The sequence below is a fragment of the Callorhinchus milii genome, unplaced genomic scaffold (genome assembly GCF_018977255.1).
Source record: "Callorhinchus milii isolate IMCB2004 unplaced genomic scaffold, IMCB_Cmil_1.0 Scaffold9, whole genome shotgun sequence".
In the NCBI taxonomy this organism is placed as follows: domain Eukaryota; kingdom Metazoa; phylum Chordata; class Chondrichthyes; order Chimaeriformes; family Callorhinchidae; genus Callorhinchus; species Callorhinchus milii.
Window position 1 is genome coordinate 23,091,041 of NW_024704750.1, and position 13,141 is coordinate 23,104,181.

At 50.7% G+C, this 13,141-nt stretch overlaps 1 protein-coding gene across 3 annotated transcripts in view; it reads right to left on the bottom strand.

Annotated features, from left to right (window-relative positions):
* The window catches only part of ttll5 (tubulin tyrosine ligase-like family, member 5), a 52,503-nt gene extending 39,968 nt beyond the window's left edge, over positions 1-12,535 (bottom strand). Inside the window, exons 1-10 of one of the 3 annotated variants that reach the window (XM_042337870.1) lie at positions 12,429-12,535; positions 7,316-7,482; positions 6,514-6,620; positions 6,138-6,220; positions 5,100-5,206; positions 4,590-4,720; positions 4,271-4,353; positions 3,670-3,739; positions 2,697-2,781; positions 1,084-1,185 (exon numbers count right to left, since the gene is read on the bottom strand). In XM_042337870.1, the coding sequence (XP_042193804.1) occupies positions 1,084-1,185; positions 2,697-2,781; positions 3,670-3,739; positions 4,271-4,353; positions 4,590-4,720; positions 5,100-5,206; positions 6,138-6,220; positions 6,514-6,620; positions 7,316-7,470 (923 nt within the window). In that variant the 5' untranslated portion in view covers positions 7,471-7,482; positions 12,429-12,535. Of the gene's footprint in view, positions 1-1,083; positions 1,186-2,696; positions 2,782-3,669; positions 3,740-4,270; positions 4,354-4,589; positions 4,721-5,099; positions 5,207-6,137; positions 6,221-6,513; positions 6,621-7,315; positions 7,483-12,083; positions 12,161-12,377 lie in introns of those variants that run through there. The other 2 variants (XM_042337869.1, XM_042337868.1) reach the window with 2 other exon arrangements.
* Between the last annotated feature and the right edge of the window lie 606 nt (positions 12,536-13,141).

A 13,141-nucleotide genomic window follows, 5' to 3' on the forward strand; every position in this document is an offset into this window, starting at 1 on the left:
CAGTTTGCCCACAAAATATAGTTAATTCACTTTACAGCATATCCTGTGAAACGCTTTGAGACGTCTCGAAGGCATGATAAAATGCTATATCAAATGCAAGGATTATTATCAAATGTAAGAATTATTATTCCCAGGTCAGGGACAGCACAGGTTAGAGTGAAGCTTAACAGGGTTAACAACTTGATATGGTCCCAATCACTTTGAAAGATCTCAAACCACTTTACTGGAGGAGTTACTTTGAAGTGCAAAGTAACTGTTATGTAGGTTAACATGGCGTTAGATCTGTGTCATCAGCATCCCACATATGGTGATGAGATAAATGATCAATTAACATGGGGTTTGGATGAGAGAGGAGTGCTGGCCTGGACACCAAGAAAACATAAAAGCTGGGTCATGAGCCACACTGACAGGAATTCAGAGTAGATAATGTGAATGGGTGGGGGCGGGGGAGGGAAGAGAGAGAAACTCAATCAATCAAATGTACTGCACGATGCAAGGACTAGAAGCGGATTTCACTCACTCATGGATGGGCTGATATAAAAATAACTTTGTTCCAAACCTGCTACTGATTTTATTTCTTTCAACATGTGCCAAACAGTAAAACAGGATTATTCTCTCCTGCAAACACTCAGTGCGCAGAATTCTTGCACAGCTCAACCACGCAAGCCCGACCCGTGCCAGCTCAAGAGGCACACAGGGGGCATCCGTTGCCTCAAGGGAAGCACCATGCTGAAGTCCTGAGCCCAACATACCAGGGAGGGGGAGTTAGCAGGTCCCAATAGGGCATTATTGGTGGTGGGGGGGGAAACACAGACGGATGTTGGACAAAGGCAGTAGGGGGCCCAGGTACCTCTATGGCATCGCTTGATGATCTGCAGCAGGAGCACTGGTCAGGCTGATTCATTTTTAATCTAGTATAGATGCAGTATGTCATCAAACTCTCCTCATCAACCAATGACTTGCAGGCGACATACCAACATACCGGGTGCGTACGATAGGTTTGGGCCCGGCACACAATCTGCACGCAGACCCGTGGACACAGAACCACCCCACTGCAGCAGCCCACCCAGGCACTGACGGTACCTGACGTAGTCAAGGCTTTTCTTGTTGATACTGTAATTGGTCAGGTGCATAAACTGGTTCCTGATGTTCTTCATCCCATGGTCGTACTTCACGGTGGCAAACCTTTGGGGTAAGAGCACAGAGTTACACAGAGTTGCAGAACTGCCAGCAAATCAGCAACAAAAACATTCTGTACAACATCGGATCAAATCATTGGACTTTGGCTCCACCTTGTGTACAAGAATAGGATTGCACCTAATGAAAGTTATCCTGCGGAGTGGGGGAGGTGGGGGGTGGTAAGCAGGGTCTCCTTGGAGCTAAACTGGCCCTGAGGTGACATGCCTGGCAATAGAATGATACAATAAGCTGTGGGAAAGCTTGTCAGACAGCAATATCAATCGTAAGCTGCATGGGTTGAGCTGGTTAGACACTAACAGCACCCCAGCTCACACTTTGGGGTCTCCAAGCCTTGGCTCTTGCCAACATGCACCTAATACTTTCTGGAATTAGGTAAGCAAGATGTGTCCCTCCAGGGAGAATGTGTGCAATCCATTCCAACAATCTATCGCTGAGATTTCCATGTGTAGGTGGGATGAATGGAAATCTCAGCTTGGTTTGGAGTCCCTTAAGCCTGGTGGTGGGTTTCCACATGTCAGACAAAAAAATCCTACCTCTCCCACCGTCTCCACTAACGGCTTCCCCTCTAGCTCCTCACCGTCACGAGTGGCGTTCCTCAGGGCTCTGTCCTTGGTCCTCTCCTTTTCAACATTTACATGCTCCCTCTTGGTGACATCATCTGTCGACATGGGGTCAACTTCCACATGTATGCAGATGACACACAACTCTCCCTCTCTGCCTCCACCCTCGACTCCAGGACCACTGCTGTCCTCACAGAATGTCTATCAGACATCAAGTCTTGGATGAGTGCTAAGTTCCCAAGTTGCATGTCAAGTTCGAATAAACTCCTTGCTTGTCGACCTCCCTAACCCTTCCCTCCACAAGCTGCAGATCATCCAGAACTCTGCAGCTCGTGTCTTCTCCCACACCAGGCTCCGCAACCCTATCACCCCCATCCTTGCCCGACTCCACTGGGCCCCATCACTCAGAGGATACAGTTCAAGATTCTGCTCCTCACCTTCAAAGCCTTGCACAGCCTTGCTCCTCCCTACCTGTGACTTCCTAATCCCCTACCAACTTGTCCGCTCCCTCCCCTTAGCGGGCTCTGGCTTGCTTCACGTCCCCCGTCCTGCCCGCCCCACCATTGGCGGGTGGGCCTTCAGCCTCTCTGCCTCCACCCTCTGAAACTCCATCCCACAATCCCTCCGCCTCGCTCCCTCCTTTGCCTCCTTCAAGACCAGTCTCTAGACCTTCCTCTTCTACCGTGCCTTCGATTTGCCTCCTGCCCCTATCCTCCCCACCCTCTACCCCAAACACCAGCTCAGGTGCGGATCTCTGACTGTCCAGCCCCTTGGGATGTCCTCCTGACGTGAAAGGCACTGTAATTTGTTGTTGGTTGTATTTTACACCAGAGAACAAGGGAAGTAAGGAGTGCTGATGTGTTTGAGTGCAGCCACCCTCCAGAGCTAGGCAGTGGCGACACACGGATGGGGACACACATGGAGAAGGAGGCTTACCTTGTGAGCCCTTCCTCATACAAATAAACTACCAGTGGTTCGTATGACGTCACCAGCACGTACAGCCTCATGTCAAACTTGAAGCCTGGAAATAAGCTAAAATAAACAAAGAGAGTATGTTCCCCCCACACCTAGAGTACAGCACCCCCCAACTCACACCAACCCATTTCCATTTTCAGCCAAACCCAAACCCACACAATGCTGCTGGACAGCACATCACATTCACAAGGTTTGTGACAGCAATGTCTCACAAACAGCCATCAAACAAATGATCAATTTTACCTTGGAGACCGTCAGCCAGTCCACCAAATAGAGCCATGGGATCTTTAATCCAAACGGGAGATAGCTACCGATTGGTTTGAGATAAGAGGAGTGAAGTGTGGTCCCACAGGCCAGTCACATCTGGTTATAACACGGTGGTTTGGGTTCACACAAGTCAGACCCTACATTATTAAAATGGCCATCGCTTACATCTGTTCCCACATTCTATGCCTTCCTGGCCAGTGCTCCTGTACACTGCAGGTCACAGTACACCCACACTAGGGACAGTAGGGGGATGGAGGTGGGGGGGGGAAACCTGACTGGAGAACAGAAAACAGAATTGAACTAATTGGAAAGCACTTTAAGAGCAAGTACAGACATGTTGGCTCTGTGCTGAACATTTGTACTGTTTTCTGGAGTGAGGGATCCCCAAGGTTCTCTCTAAGCACTCTGGGGCACAGGGCGCTATATAAATGTAAGCTGTTGTTCATCATCACAGCATTCAGCAGGGCAGGGCATTGGTAGCTCAGCCAGCATCTTCATCACCTCCAGCTCTACTTCTCCACATCTCAATGTTCTTGTTAACCTGATGGCTTTGGCCAGTCAGGACCCAGTCAGCCAGTGGTGGGCACGAGGCTTCCCTCACTGCTCTGCACTGGTAACCAGGTCCCACTGGAAAGCGTGTGTGTAAAACCATTCAATGAGCTCTTACCATCAATCAGCAGCGGGGATCGAATGTAGCGCGACACCAGGATACTCTCATCAGTGATGATCTGGACTGGCTGAAACATTCACAAGAAGTAAGGAATAAGGTCGCACCTAGTTATATTCAGAGACAAGTCGGAGGCATATTTTCTCTCCCTCCCAGGTATGTGGTAACTCACTCGCTGTGAGAGGGAAAGTTCAGTAACCAGAGTGTGCAGTGCAGGCGGCTCAGTCTGCCTCCAACTGAGCATCGAGCCTCCTCCAGCTTCACCTGCATTATACCACCCCCCCACAAGCTCCTGCTGCTAGCCCCCAGCCTCACAATAGGATCTCACCAGAGGCCCAGCAGAGCTCACCGTTACACAGCTCACTGCTGTCCTACTCCTCTCTCTCCCTACCCCACCCGTGTCTCCTCTATACCTCCCCATGTCTCTCCTGTGTCTCCCCCCGCATCTCTCCCCACCTCATGTATCAAATGGGTGGTTTGCAACAGTAAAAACGTCCCAGATGGCCATTTGCTGCTGCTCCAGCGCTTGCTCTTGGATAATGCCCAATAACACTCTGACATTTTGCACACGTCCTGACTCGCCCAGAGCTGCAGCACTTACGTTGCTGACCAGGTACACGCCACGGCCCCGGGATGACGCCACTGGCTTGACAATCCACGGCCCTTTATCCTTCATGTTCGCATCTTCACAAGTAAAAGTGGAAGAAATTTAGCTTCCGTGTGTTACACAGAGAGCGAAAGAGAGAGTGGGAGGGCAGAGAGAACAACAGAGTTGAAACTGGTTTCACTCCAGAATGGTGAGAGTGAGACAGCAGAACCCGGTCACTTGAGATACTGACTAACATTTAAAAAGGAATTGGATAAGTGTATGTAGGGAACCAGGAAAGGGGGAGCAACGAGCTGACAAGAAAGGCTCTTACTGTACAGCTCCTGGAACTCAGTGGGAAGGACGAAGGTCTGAGGAACAATGCTGAAATTCTTAAAGCCGTGCAGTTGTTGCATCCGCTGGATATTCTTATACAGACGATCCTTCCTGGTCAGCTCATAGGATCTGCAACAGAGCAAACAACTGTCATGGACACAGGCACAGCATATTCTCTATCCTCTCTGCTCCCCCACCCCATTCCCAGGCTGAGGACACAAGGAGAGAAACAGCTCCGGGGCACAGTCCCTCTTTCCTGTCCCCTTCCCCTAAACAGGAAACCTCCAGATGGATGCTCTGCGCTCCCAATTACCCTTCAACACACGAGTATCGAGAGCAAGCTTGCGCCCAACATTCTGAACACTCCCCCAGCATTTTACACTCAGAAACAAACCATAATACAGGAACAGCAATAATAGAACAACCCCCTACAGGGATGCCTAATGACTGAATTCAATCTCGTCACAAGCACAAAACGCACATGGCAGGTGCAGCAACAGTCACACACCTCGGGAAGTGATTGACTTTCTGAAAGTCCAAGAGAGTGCGCAAGTGCTGGGGCTTGAGATGGGTGCCTGTCCACATGAGGTTGAAGTCATTACTGTTGGGATTGACCTGAAAACAAAAAGACAGGCAAACAAAATGTAGCATTAAAGGATTGGACCCTGCTGCTCTGGTGTCGGTCCGCTCTCTTTAATAAATGTTTCTGTGCAGTTAGAACAAGACCTCTCATTTCACACACAGGAAAGCGATTCACAAAGCAACCAAAATCAGAAGGTCATTCTCATCGAGTCTAGCTCCCTGTGGGCGTGCCTGAAGTTCGGGGCTGACCCATGGAGTCCTGCAGCTTAATGGTTAGAGCATTTGCAAGCGAGAGGAGCTGGATTCGATTCCCGGGCAGGGAAAAATGTTGGGCAAGTTTCCTTACTCCACATGCCTCTGCTTACCGAGAAGTAGGTAGGAACCCAATGCTCTGGGGGTAAATAATCGCTTCAAAAAATAAATTAATAATAATGATAATTTGGTCACTCAATCCATGACGCAATTGGCTGCTGCGTTTCACCCACAAAATATACAATCAATTCACTTTACAGTATATTCTGTTAAGCCATTTGAGGCGTCTCAATGACGTAATAAGGCGCTATATCAAATGTAAGGATTATTATTATTACGGAATGCCAGTGAATGGTACCGTGAGCCCTGTGCACACTTCCTTATCACTAACAGGCAAATGCTCATGGAGGCCAGGCAATTGCCTCCGGGTTACTTCATGGATGGCTCTATATAAGTGCAAGTAGTTGTTGTTACTCCGCGCACAGCCTCAAGCAGCTAGTGTCAGGCAGCCTCAGTGCACGCTGAGCAAAGGAGAACACAGACCTTACAGGCTAGTCGGCTGGTGCTCAGAGACTAAAACAAGGGAAGAAACAACAACAAAATTACACTTATAGAGCGCCTTTCACGTCGGAAGGACGTCCCAAAGCGCTGAAACATACATCAACATCAGTGAGTCTCAACTAAACCTAACACAAACCTAAAAGGTACCCACCTCCTGGAAGCCATGAGCAGAGAGAATGTTGCGAACCAGCCTGCTCTCCGTGCGAACGATCTTAAACGACAGGTGATAACGATCTAAAGAAAACACACTGAATCACTCAATAAAGAGGCACATCCCAGCGGATCGTATCAATGTCAAAGGATATACAACAGACATAAACCCAGCACATCATGCTGGGAGTACACTGAACTGTACCCTTCTAGTGCTCTCTCAGGTTAGCGATAGCACAGCAATGTGGGCACCCCAGAGCATTGCTCATCAAACCCGTCCCAAAGAGGCCAAACACAACTGCTGCTACATACGCTTCATGTAAAGCTGTTATAGACAAGGAAAGGGCGACACCTCTGGCCACCGCTAGGATACCTACTACCAACGTGGAGCAAGGCTGTGTCCTTGGTGACAATGCCCTCTGCATGGAATATGAAGATAGGGATCTTGTGGCTGCTCCCTGTCCACTGGATGCACGGATGCTCCCTACAACAACAACAAAAACAACAACAGTTTATCAAAGGCTTCCCTGTTGTCGTAGTCCCCGTACCCACCTGGAAATATCCCGTCAGAGGTTCCTCCCTCCCCCCATCTTCCCCACCTCCAGAAACATCCTCGCTTCACTGTTTAGCATTGAAACATATAACTTATTGTGGCTTTTCCCAAGATAATCTGAACATTGGCTGGTTCCAAACCCACCAGCTGTGTTCCTTTTTCCAGAGGCCAAGCACAACCCTGCAGTCACACAGTCTACCCACCAAGGGACACCCCACACTGGTCACTGTGTTACATTAACCCTAATGATACCTGTAACAGCAGCACATCAGAGATATTCCCAGCACTGAACTAAGCCACGCAGCCCATTGTGTCTGTTACCTATTGTATTAATCCCACTGGTCAGAATTTTCCCCAGAGCCTTTAATACCTTATTACTCGATAGTTATCCTGTTCCATTTTGAACAATGCTATTAATCCAGCTTTAATAGTCACGTGTGGCAATTAATTCCATATGCTGACATTACTTTGAACACTCCGCTCACAATGCTGAAATTATTTCGTCACCTCTCCCTCCGTTTGCCTCTTTACCTCGTTTTGCCCCTTCATAACCTGAGTACTCAAAGAGTCTCCAGCTCACAGGTGTGTTTAAGTCCTATCAGTCCCTTACCATTACCCACACTTACTCCAGATCCTCATCTTCAGTTGAGCTGGCTCCATTCTCCAGTGACTCAGTCATCACAGGCACGTCCACACCACCTTCTCCAGGACCAAACGACACTCCTGAACTGTGGTGGGGTCCCCTCGTCTGTGACATTCCGCCCCACAAGTGGTTACACATCAGGCGTCCTCACTGAAAAACAACATGCTGATCAGCAACCCTGTGAGTGGCCAAACATGAAACATTATTCACATGCTCAGCACATCATCGCTTCACACGTCACTGCTCAGGTACACTGGGTCTTCACCTCATGACTGTTTGGGGTGCAACTACACTCAACAGCCATTCACTGCAAAGCAGGTAGAGGGTTTGATTTTATAGGTGCTTTATTAAATGTAAGGAGTATTATTAGACTGTGATTGCAGCCTTTGGGACGTGCTCCTGACGTGGAAGGTGCTATACAAATGTAATTTTGTTATTGTTGCCGTCACTCCATCAGGTGAAAATGAAGAGAGGAGATCAATAAGTGAGTGTTTTTACAGACTGAAACCTGCTTGATGAGATCCACTGCCGTTAAAGATCATCTGAAGTCGATTCCAAAGTACGCACTACAGTTAAGTGTCTCTGTGTGACAGAATTAACAATTAAGCCACTGCCACTGTCTGTCCAGTTATTGCTACCACTGATCATATAACTCCAGATTATAGAGTATTAAGTGCTTGTGAAATTAGTGACGAAACACTATTCAAGTCAGATGAAGTGAGACGGAAAGGGATCTGTACCCTACGTTCATCACTACCCGCTCATGGGAACAAACATGGGGGGTTATCGGGGCTCCTCACATCAGGGTCTGACCTCCGTTAGCAACAACAACAAAATAACAACAACAAACTTACATTTCTATGACGCCTTTCACATCAGGAGGACGTCCCAAGGCGCAGATACTCATCCACTATAAATATTTTATAGGTTATACATTATGGCCCTTGCCACGTGGCAAAGCATTCCACGTGTAACAAGCTCATGCCTGAGAACGATTCATACCTCATCCTGGCATTTATATCACATCCTTCACATAGAGCAACATCTCTTAGCACTTTACATAGGCAGTCCCAGACAATTGAGGGGCGACGGGGGGAAACGGTCGTAACTGCCGATAGAGCAGATGGGAGCATAAAGCAACAACAACAACAAAATTACATTTATAAAGAGCCTTTCAAGTCGGGAGGACATCCCAAGGTGCTGGACAGTTAGGGGACAGGGGGAGGGGTGGGGTAGGGGTGAGAGAAGGCAGAGAGGTGGGAGGGCGACTGAAGGCACGATCGAAGAGGAAGGTCTTGAGACCGGCGTTGAAGGAGGTAAGGGAGGAATCGAAGCAAAGGGACCGTGGAACGGAGTTCCAGAGTGTGGGGGCAGAGAGGCTGAAAGCCCGGCCACCGATGGTAGGGCAGGTCGGGCGGGAGACATGGAGCAGCCGGAGCCGCTGAATGGAGGGAGCGGGCAGGTTGGTAGGGAGTCAGCAGGTCAGAGGTAGGAGGGGTCAAGGCCATGGATGGCCTTGAAAGTGAGGACAAGGATCTTGAATTCAATCTTCTGAGGGATGGGGAGCCGGTGGAGTCGGGCGAGGGTAGGAGTGATGGGGTCACATAGCCTGGTGCGCGAGAGTACACGAGCTGCAGAGTTTTGGATGATCTGCAGCGTGTGAAGGAAAGCTTTGGGAAGGCCGATGAGGAGGAAATTTCCATAATCGAACCTTGATGTGACAAATACGTGGGTGAGGATTTTGGCAGCCTGAGGGGTGAGGCAGGGGGTTATCGGGGCTCCTCACGTCAGAGTCTGACCAAGACGGAGGGGTTAGGGAGGCAGTACCAGAGGGGAGGAACATAATGGCCGAGAACATCAATGGACTCAGAATTAAGGGGAGAAGTAGAGTAGATTTGGGCATCACCTGTTTATATGGAAACTCACCCCACGTTTGCAGATGATGTCACAATGGAGGAGCACATAGATGGGGACAGAGCCCTGAGGTTCTCACACAGGAACTGTGCGACAGTGAGAGGAGTCTCACTCAGTTGGAAGCACTAAAGCTCAGTCAGAAGATTGTGGGTTCAAGGCCCACAAGTGAGACCAACAGATTGCCCTGGGAGCATCGATCATCACTTACCAGGTCATCGCCTGCCTTATATACAGCTTTGATTTTGGCTGATGCACATCATCATTTCATAACAAACGGATTAAAAATTATCACCTTAGTAATTTTTACGCTTGATGGTTAATTTTAAAGGAGCATTGAAGCAAAGCAAAGTTAATAGTAACATAGGAACAGGAGTAGGCCAATCAGCTGCTCAAACCTGTTCCACCATTCTAAAAGACCGTGGCTGATCTGTACCTCAACTCTAATTACCCATCTTTGCCCCATATCCCTTGACACCCTGACCTAACAAATATCTATCCACATCAGTCTTGAAAATTTGAATGAAAAATACTAGTCCGCAATAGCATTTTCTGCTTCTGTCCCAAACAATAAATACATTTCTAAGTATAAAAGCAGAAGTGATTAAATCACTTTGAAGTGCAGGGTTTCCGACACCCCCCTAGGTCCAGGGGACAATTAAGTGAGAAAAGGATAACATTATAGTGGAAATGGATAATATCCTGGTTGCTTCTTGGGGTGGAGCAAGCAAGGCTGAGAAATTTCACGTAACCAAACCCAAGAAAATTAGAACTTGCATTCTTTCACATCAGCTTCACAAACATTTCCACTATAATGCTGTGCTTCCTGATGGCACAGACTGCACACTATCTATGTAGGGCACAGGCTTAATGGGCTGAATGGCCTTTTCATATTTCACCATTTCTTAGGCATGCTCCTTATTGATGGCAGCAGTCTGTTTAAAACACAAAGGCAGGCCATCAGAGGCTACACCCAGAAGTCTCTTAACACAACAGAGTTCATTATATGGACAGGCAACAGTTGAATCCACAGTACTGTTCAAAAAGAGAAGGAAGCTTCTCCCGGTCCCCTTGCCAACAATTACCCAAATAAAATTGGTCATTCACTTCATGGCTGTTTCTGGGACATTGCTGTGTTCAAAATTGGCTGCTGCGTACGCGCACAAACACAGTCATTACATCCGTATATATCCTTCAAAGCCCTTTGGGACATCCTCCTGACGTGAAAGTTACTGTAAATAACAAATATCGTGTTTGATGTACATATGTACAATACAATACAAAATTATATTTGTATAGCGCCTTTCACATCAGGCGACATCCCGAGGTGTTGGACGGTTAGGGATTTGGACCTGAGCAGGGGAGTTGGGATCAGGGAGGGTAGGAAGGTGGCCGAAGGCACAGTCAAAGAAGAGGATCTTGAGATGTCCCTTGAAGGAGGCAAGGGAGAGTGCGAGGCAAAGGGAATGTGGGATGAGTTCCAAAGGGAGGCAGAGAGGCTGAAGGCCCGACCGCCAATGGTGGTGCGGGCCAGGCGAGCGATGTGGAGCTGACTAGAACCTGCTGAGCAGAGGGAGTGAGCAGGTTGATATGGGGTTACCAGGTCAGAGGTAAGAAGGGGCAAGGCCATAGAGGGCCTTGAATGTGAAGATGAGGATTTTGAACTCTATCCTCCGGAGGATGGGGAGCCGGTGGAGCCAGGCAAGAGTGGGCTTCATAGGGTCATGGAGCCTGGTGTGGGAGAGATTAGTTGCATAGTTTTGGATGATCTGCAGCTTGTGGAGGGAAAAGTTGGGAAGGCGGAGAAGCAGGGAGTTGGCGTAGTTGAGTCTAGATGTGATGAACGTGTGGATGAGAGTTTGGGCGGCCTGAGAGTTAGGCAGTGTTGTGGAGGTGGGCGAAGGAAACTTGGGTCATGGTACAGATGTGGGATAGAAAGGACAGTTGAGGAACCAAACAAGATGCCACGGTTCCGGTGAGGTGGAGTGTGCATCCTTGGATGGTGATGCTGTCAGCGCCTATGGTGTGGAGACACTGACGGGAGCCAATCAGGAGAGCCTCGATCTTGTTGAAGTTCAACTGTAGAAAGTTAACTCTCATCCAGGACTTGATGTCTGACAGACATTGTGTCAGGACTGCAGTGGTCCTGGAGTCGAGGGTGGAGGCAGAGAGGTAGAGTTGGGTGTCATCTGCATACATGTGGAAGTTGACCCCATGTCCGCGGATAATGTCACCAAGAGGGAGCATATAACATGTTGGCGAGGAGGGGACCGAGGACAGAGCTCTGAGGAAGGCCACACGAGACGGTACGGAAGCTGGAGGAGAACCCGTTTGAGCAGACAAAGTGGAGACAGTGTGAGAGGAGGATCTGAACCACTCAAGTTTAGAACCATGAAGGTTGAGGTGAGAGGAGGTGGGGGAGGACAGAGCGGTCGACAGTATCAAAGGCAGCAGAGAGGTCAGGACAAGGAGGCAGAGGGAGCCCTGGTTGCAGATGGATAAACTGCCATCTCTCCCTGAGGAAGGCTGTTTCTGCGCTGAGGGCAAAGAGACTGACGGGAGAGGAAGGAGACAGTTACATATTTCTGGACACAGATGGGAGGTTGTCAGAGAATTTTTAAGGCAACCCACGCCTTGGAGTGAAAGTCACCCTCTCCTCAGACACCCACCCCCCGCCCCTGGACCCAGAGTTGCCGGGGAGACCACCGGTGCCCTGTGAAGCCGGGCTGGGTCCGGGGGGGGGGGTTGGCACGGCAGGAGAGCGCGAGGCCCCGCGGGGGCTCCCAGCAGCGCACACAGGCGCCTCAGCCAGTGCGACTCCTGCGCTTTCTCGTCCCCACCTGTGCTGCTCGGCCTCCTCCCGCGTGCAGGCCATTCACCGGGCCCCGGCCCCGGCCCCGGCCCCGCGCTGGGCTGGGCTGCCCCCCCGCCGTCACCCCTGGTAACCACAGCCGCCGCCGCCGCGTCCCTCAACAATCTGACGAGCCGCGCCCACTGCGCGTGCGCCAACCACCGCCGGGGCGAGGCTGCCGAACTGCGCCTGCGCCAAGCTCTCCTCGCTCGCTCGCTCTCTCTCTCCCCCCCGCGCGCCGTTGCCGTCCAACCGCTTCGCCGCACGGAGCCGTTATAAGTACCGGATGAGGCCGGCGGGCTTCTCTTTTTTTCGCGTGCAGCTTAACCGTCACCTCAGATGTTAATCAGCATCTCCCACCACCCGGTGCCGGACGCTTCTCTCCCCGCCTCAGGCAGCGTTGTTAACCCTACAAGCCCCCCCCCCGAGTTGTTGTTGTTGTTGCCACCGCCCGAGCTGTCAGCGCGTGAACGTTCAAACCTGCCTGCCGGAGGGGGGGGCGGGGCTGGAGTGGTGTCGTCACTCCGTCTGCGCCGTCGTGATGCGCCGCGAAGGACGCCATCGCGGCGCATGCGTGGGCTCCGACCGGCCGCTGGGGCTACGTCACCGTGCGCTTTGCCGTACGGTGACGTAGCTGCAGCGGCGAGGACCACGCACGCGCCGCGGCCCAGCACCGCCCCGCCCCCTCCGCCGGCCGCGGCCAATCGGAGCGCTGGGAGTGCCCGGGGGGGTGGGCGTGGCTTCTGGGCGCGCTGTACGGCAAGGGAGAGGGAGAGACCGACATGGAGAGACAGAGTGAATGAGAGAGAGAGGGAGAGGGCACTGCACTGCACTGCCAGTGCTGCACGGGGGCTTTTTTCATGCAAAAGGACGGGGGCATCGCGCCCCCCCACCCCGGGCCCCCACCCCCCCCTTTTCTTCAATGCTTTCGGTATTTTATAACACTCCTTTTGTCTCGTGATCGTCCCCCGATGGCATTGTTTGGGCATTTATCGCGCACAGTCCAGTGTGGCACTGGACCGTGTGCGGGTCATTTTTTTTACCAAA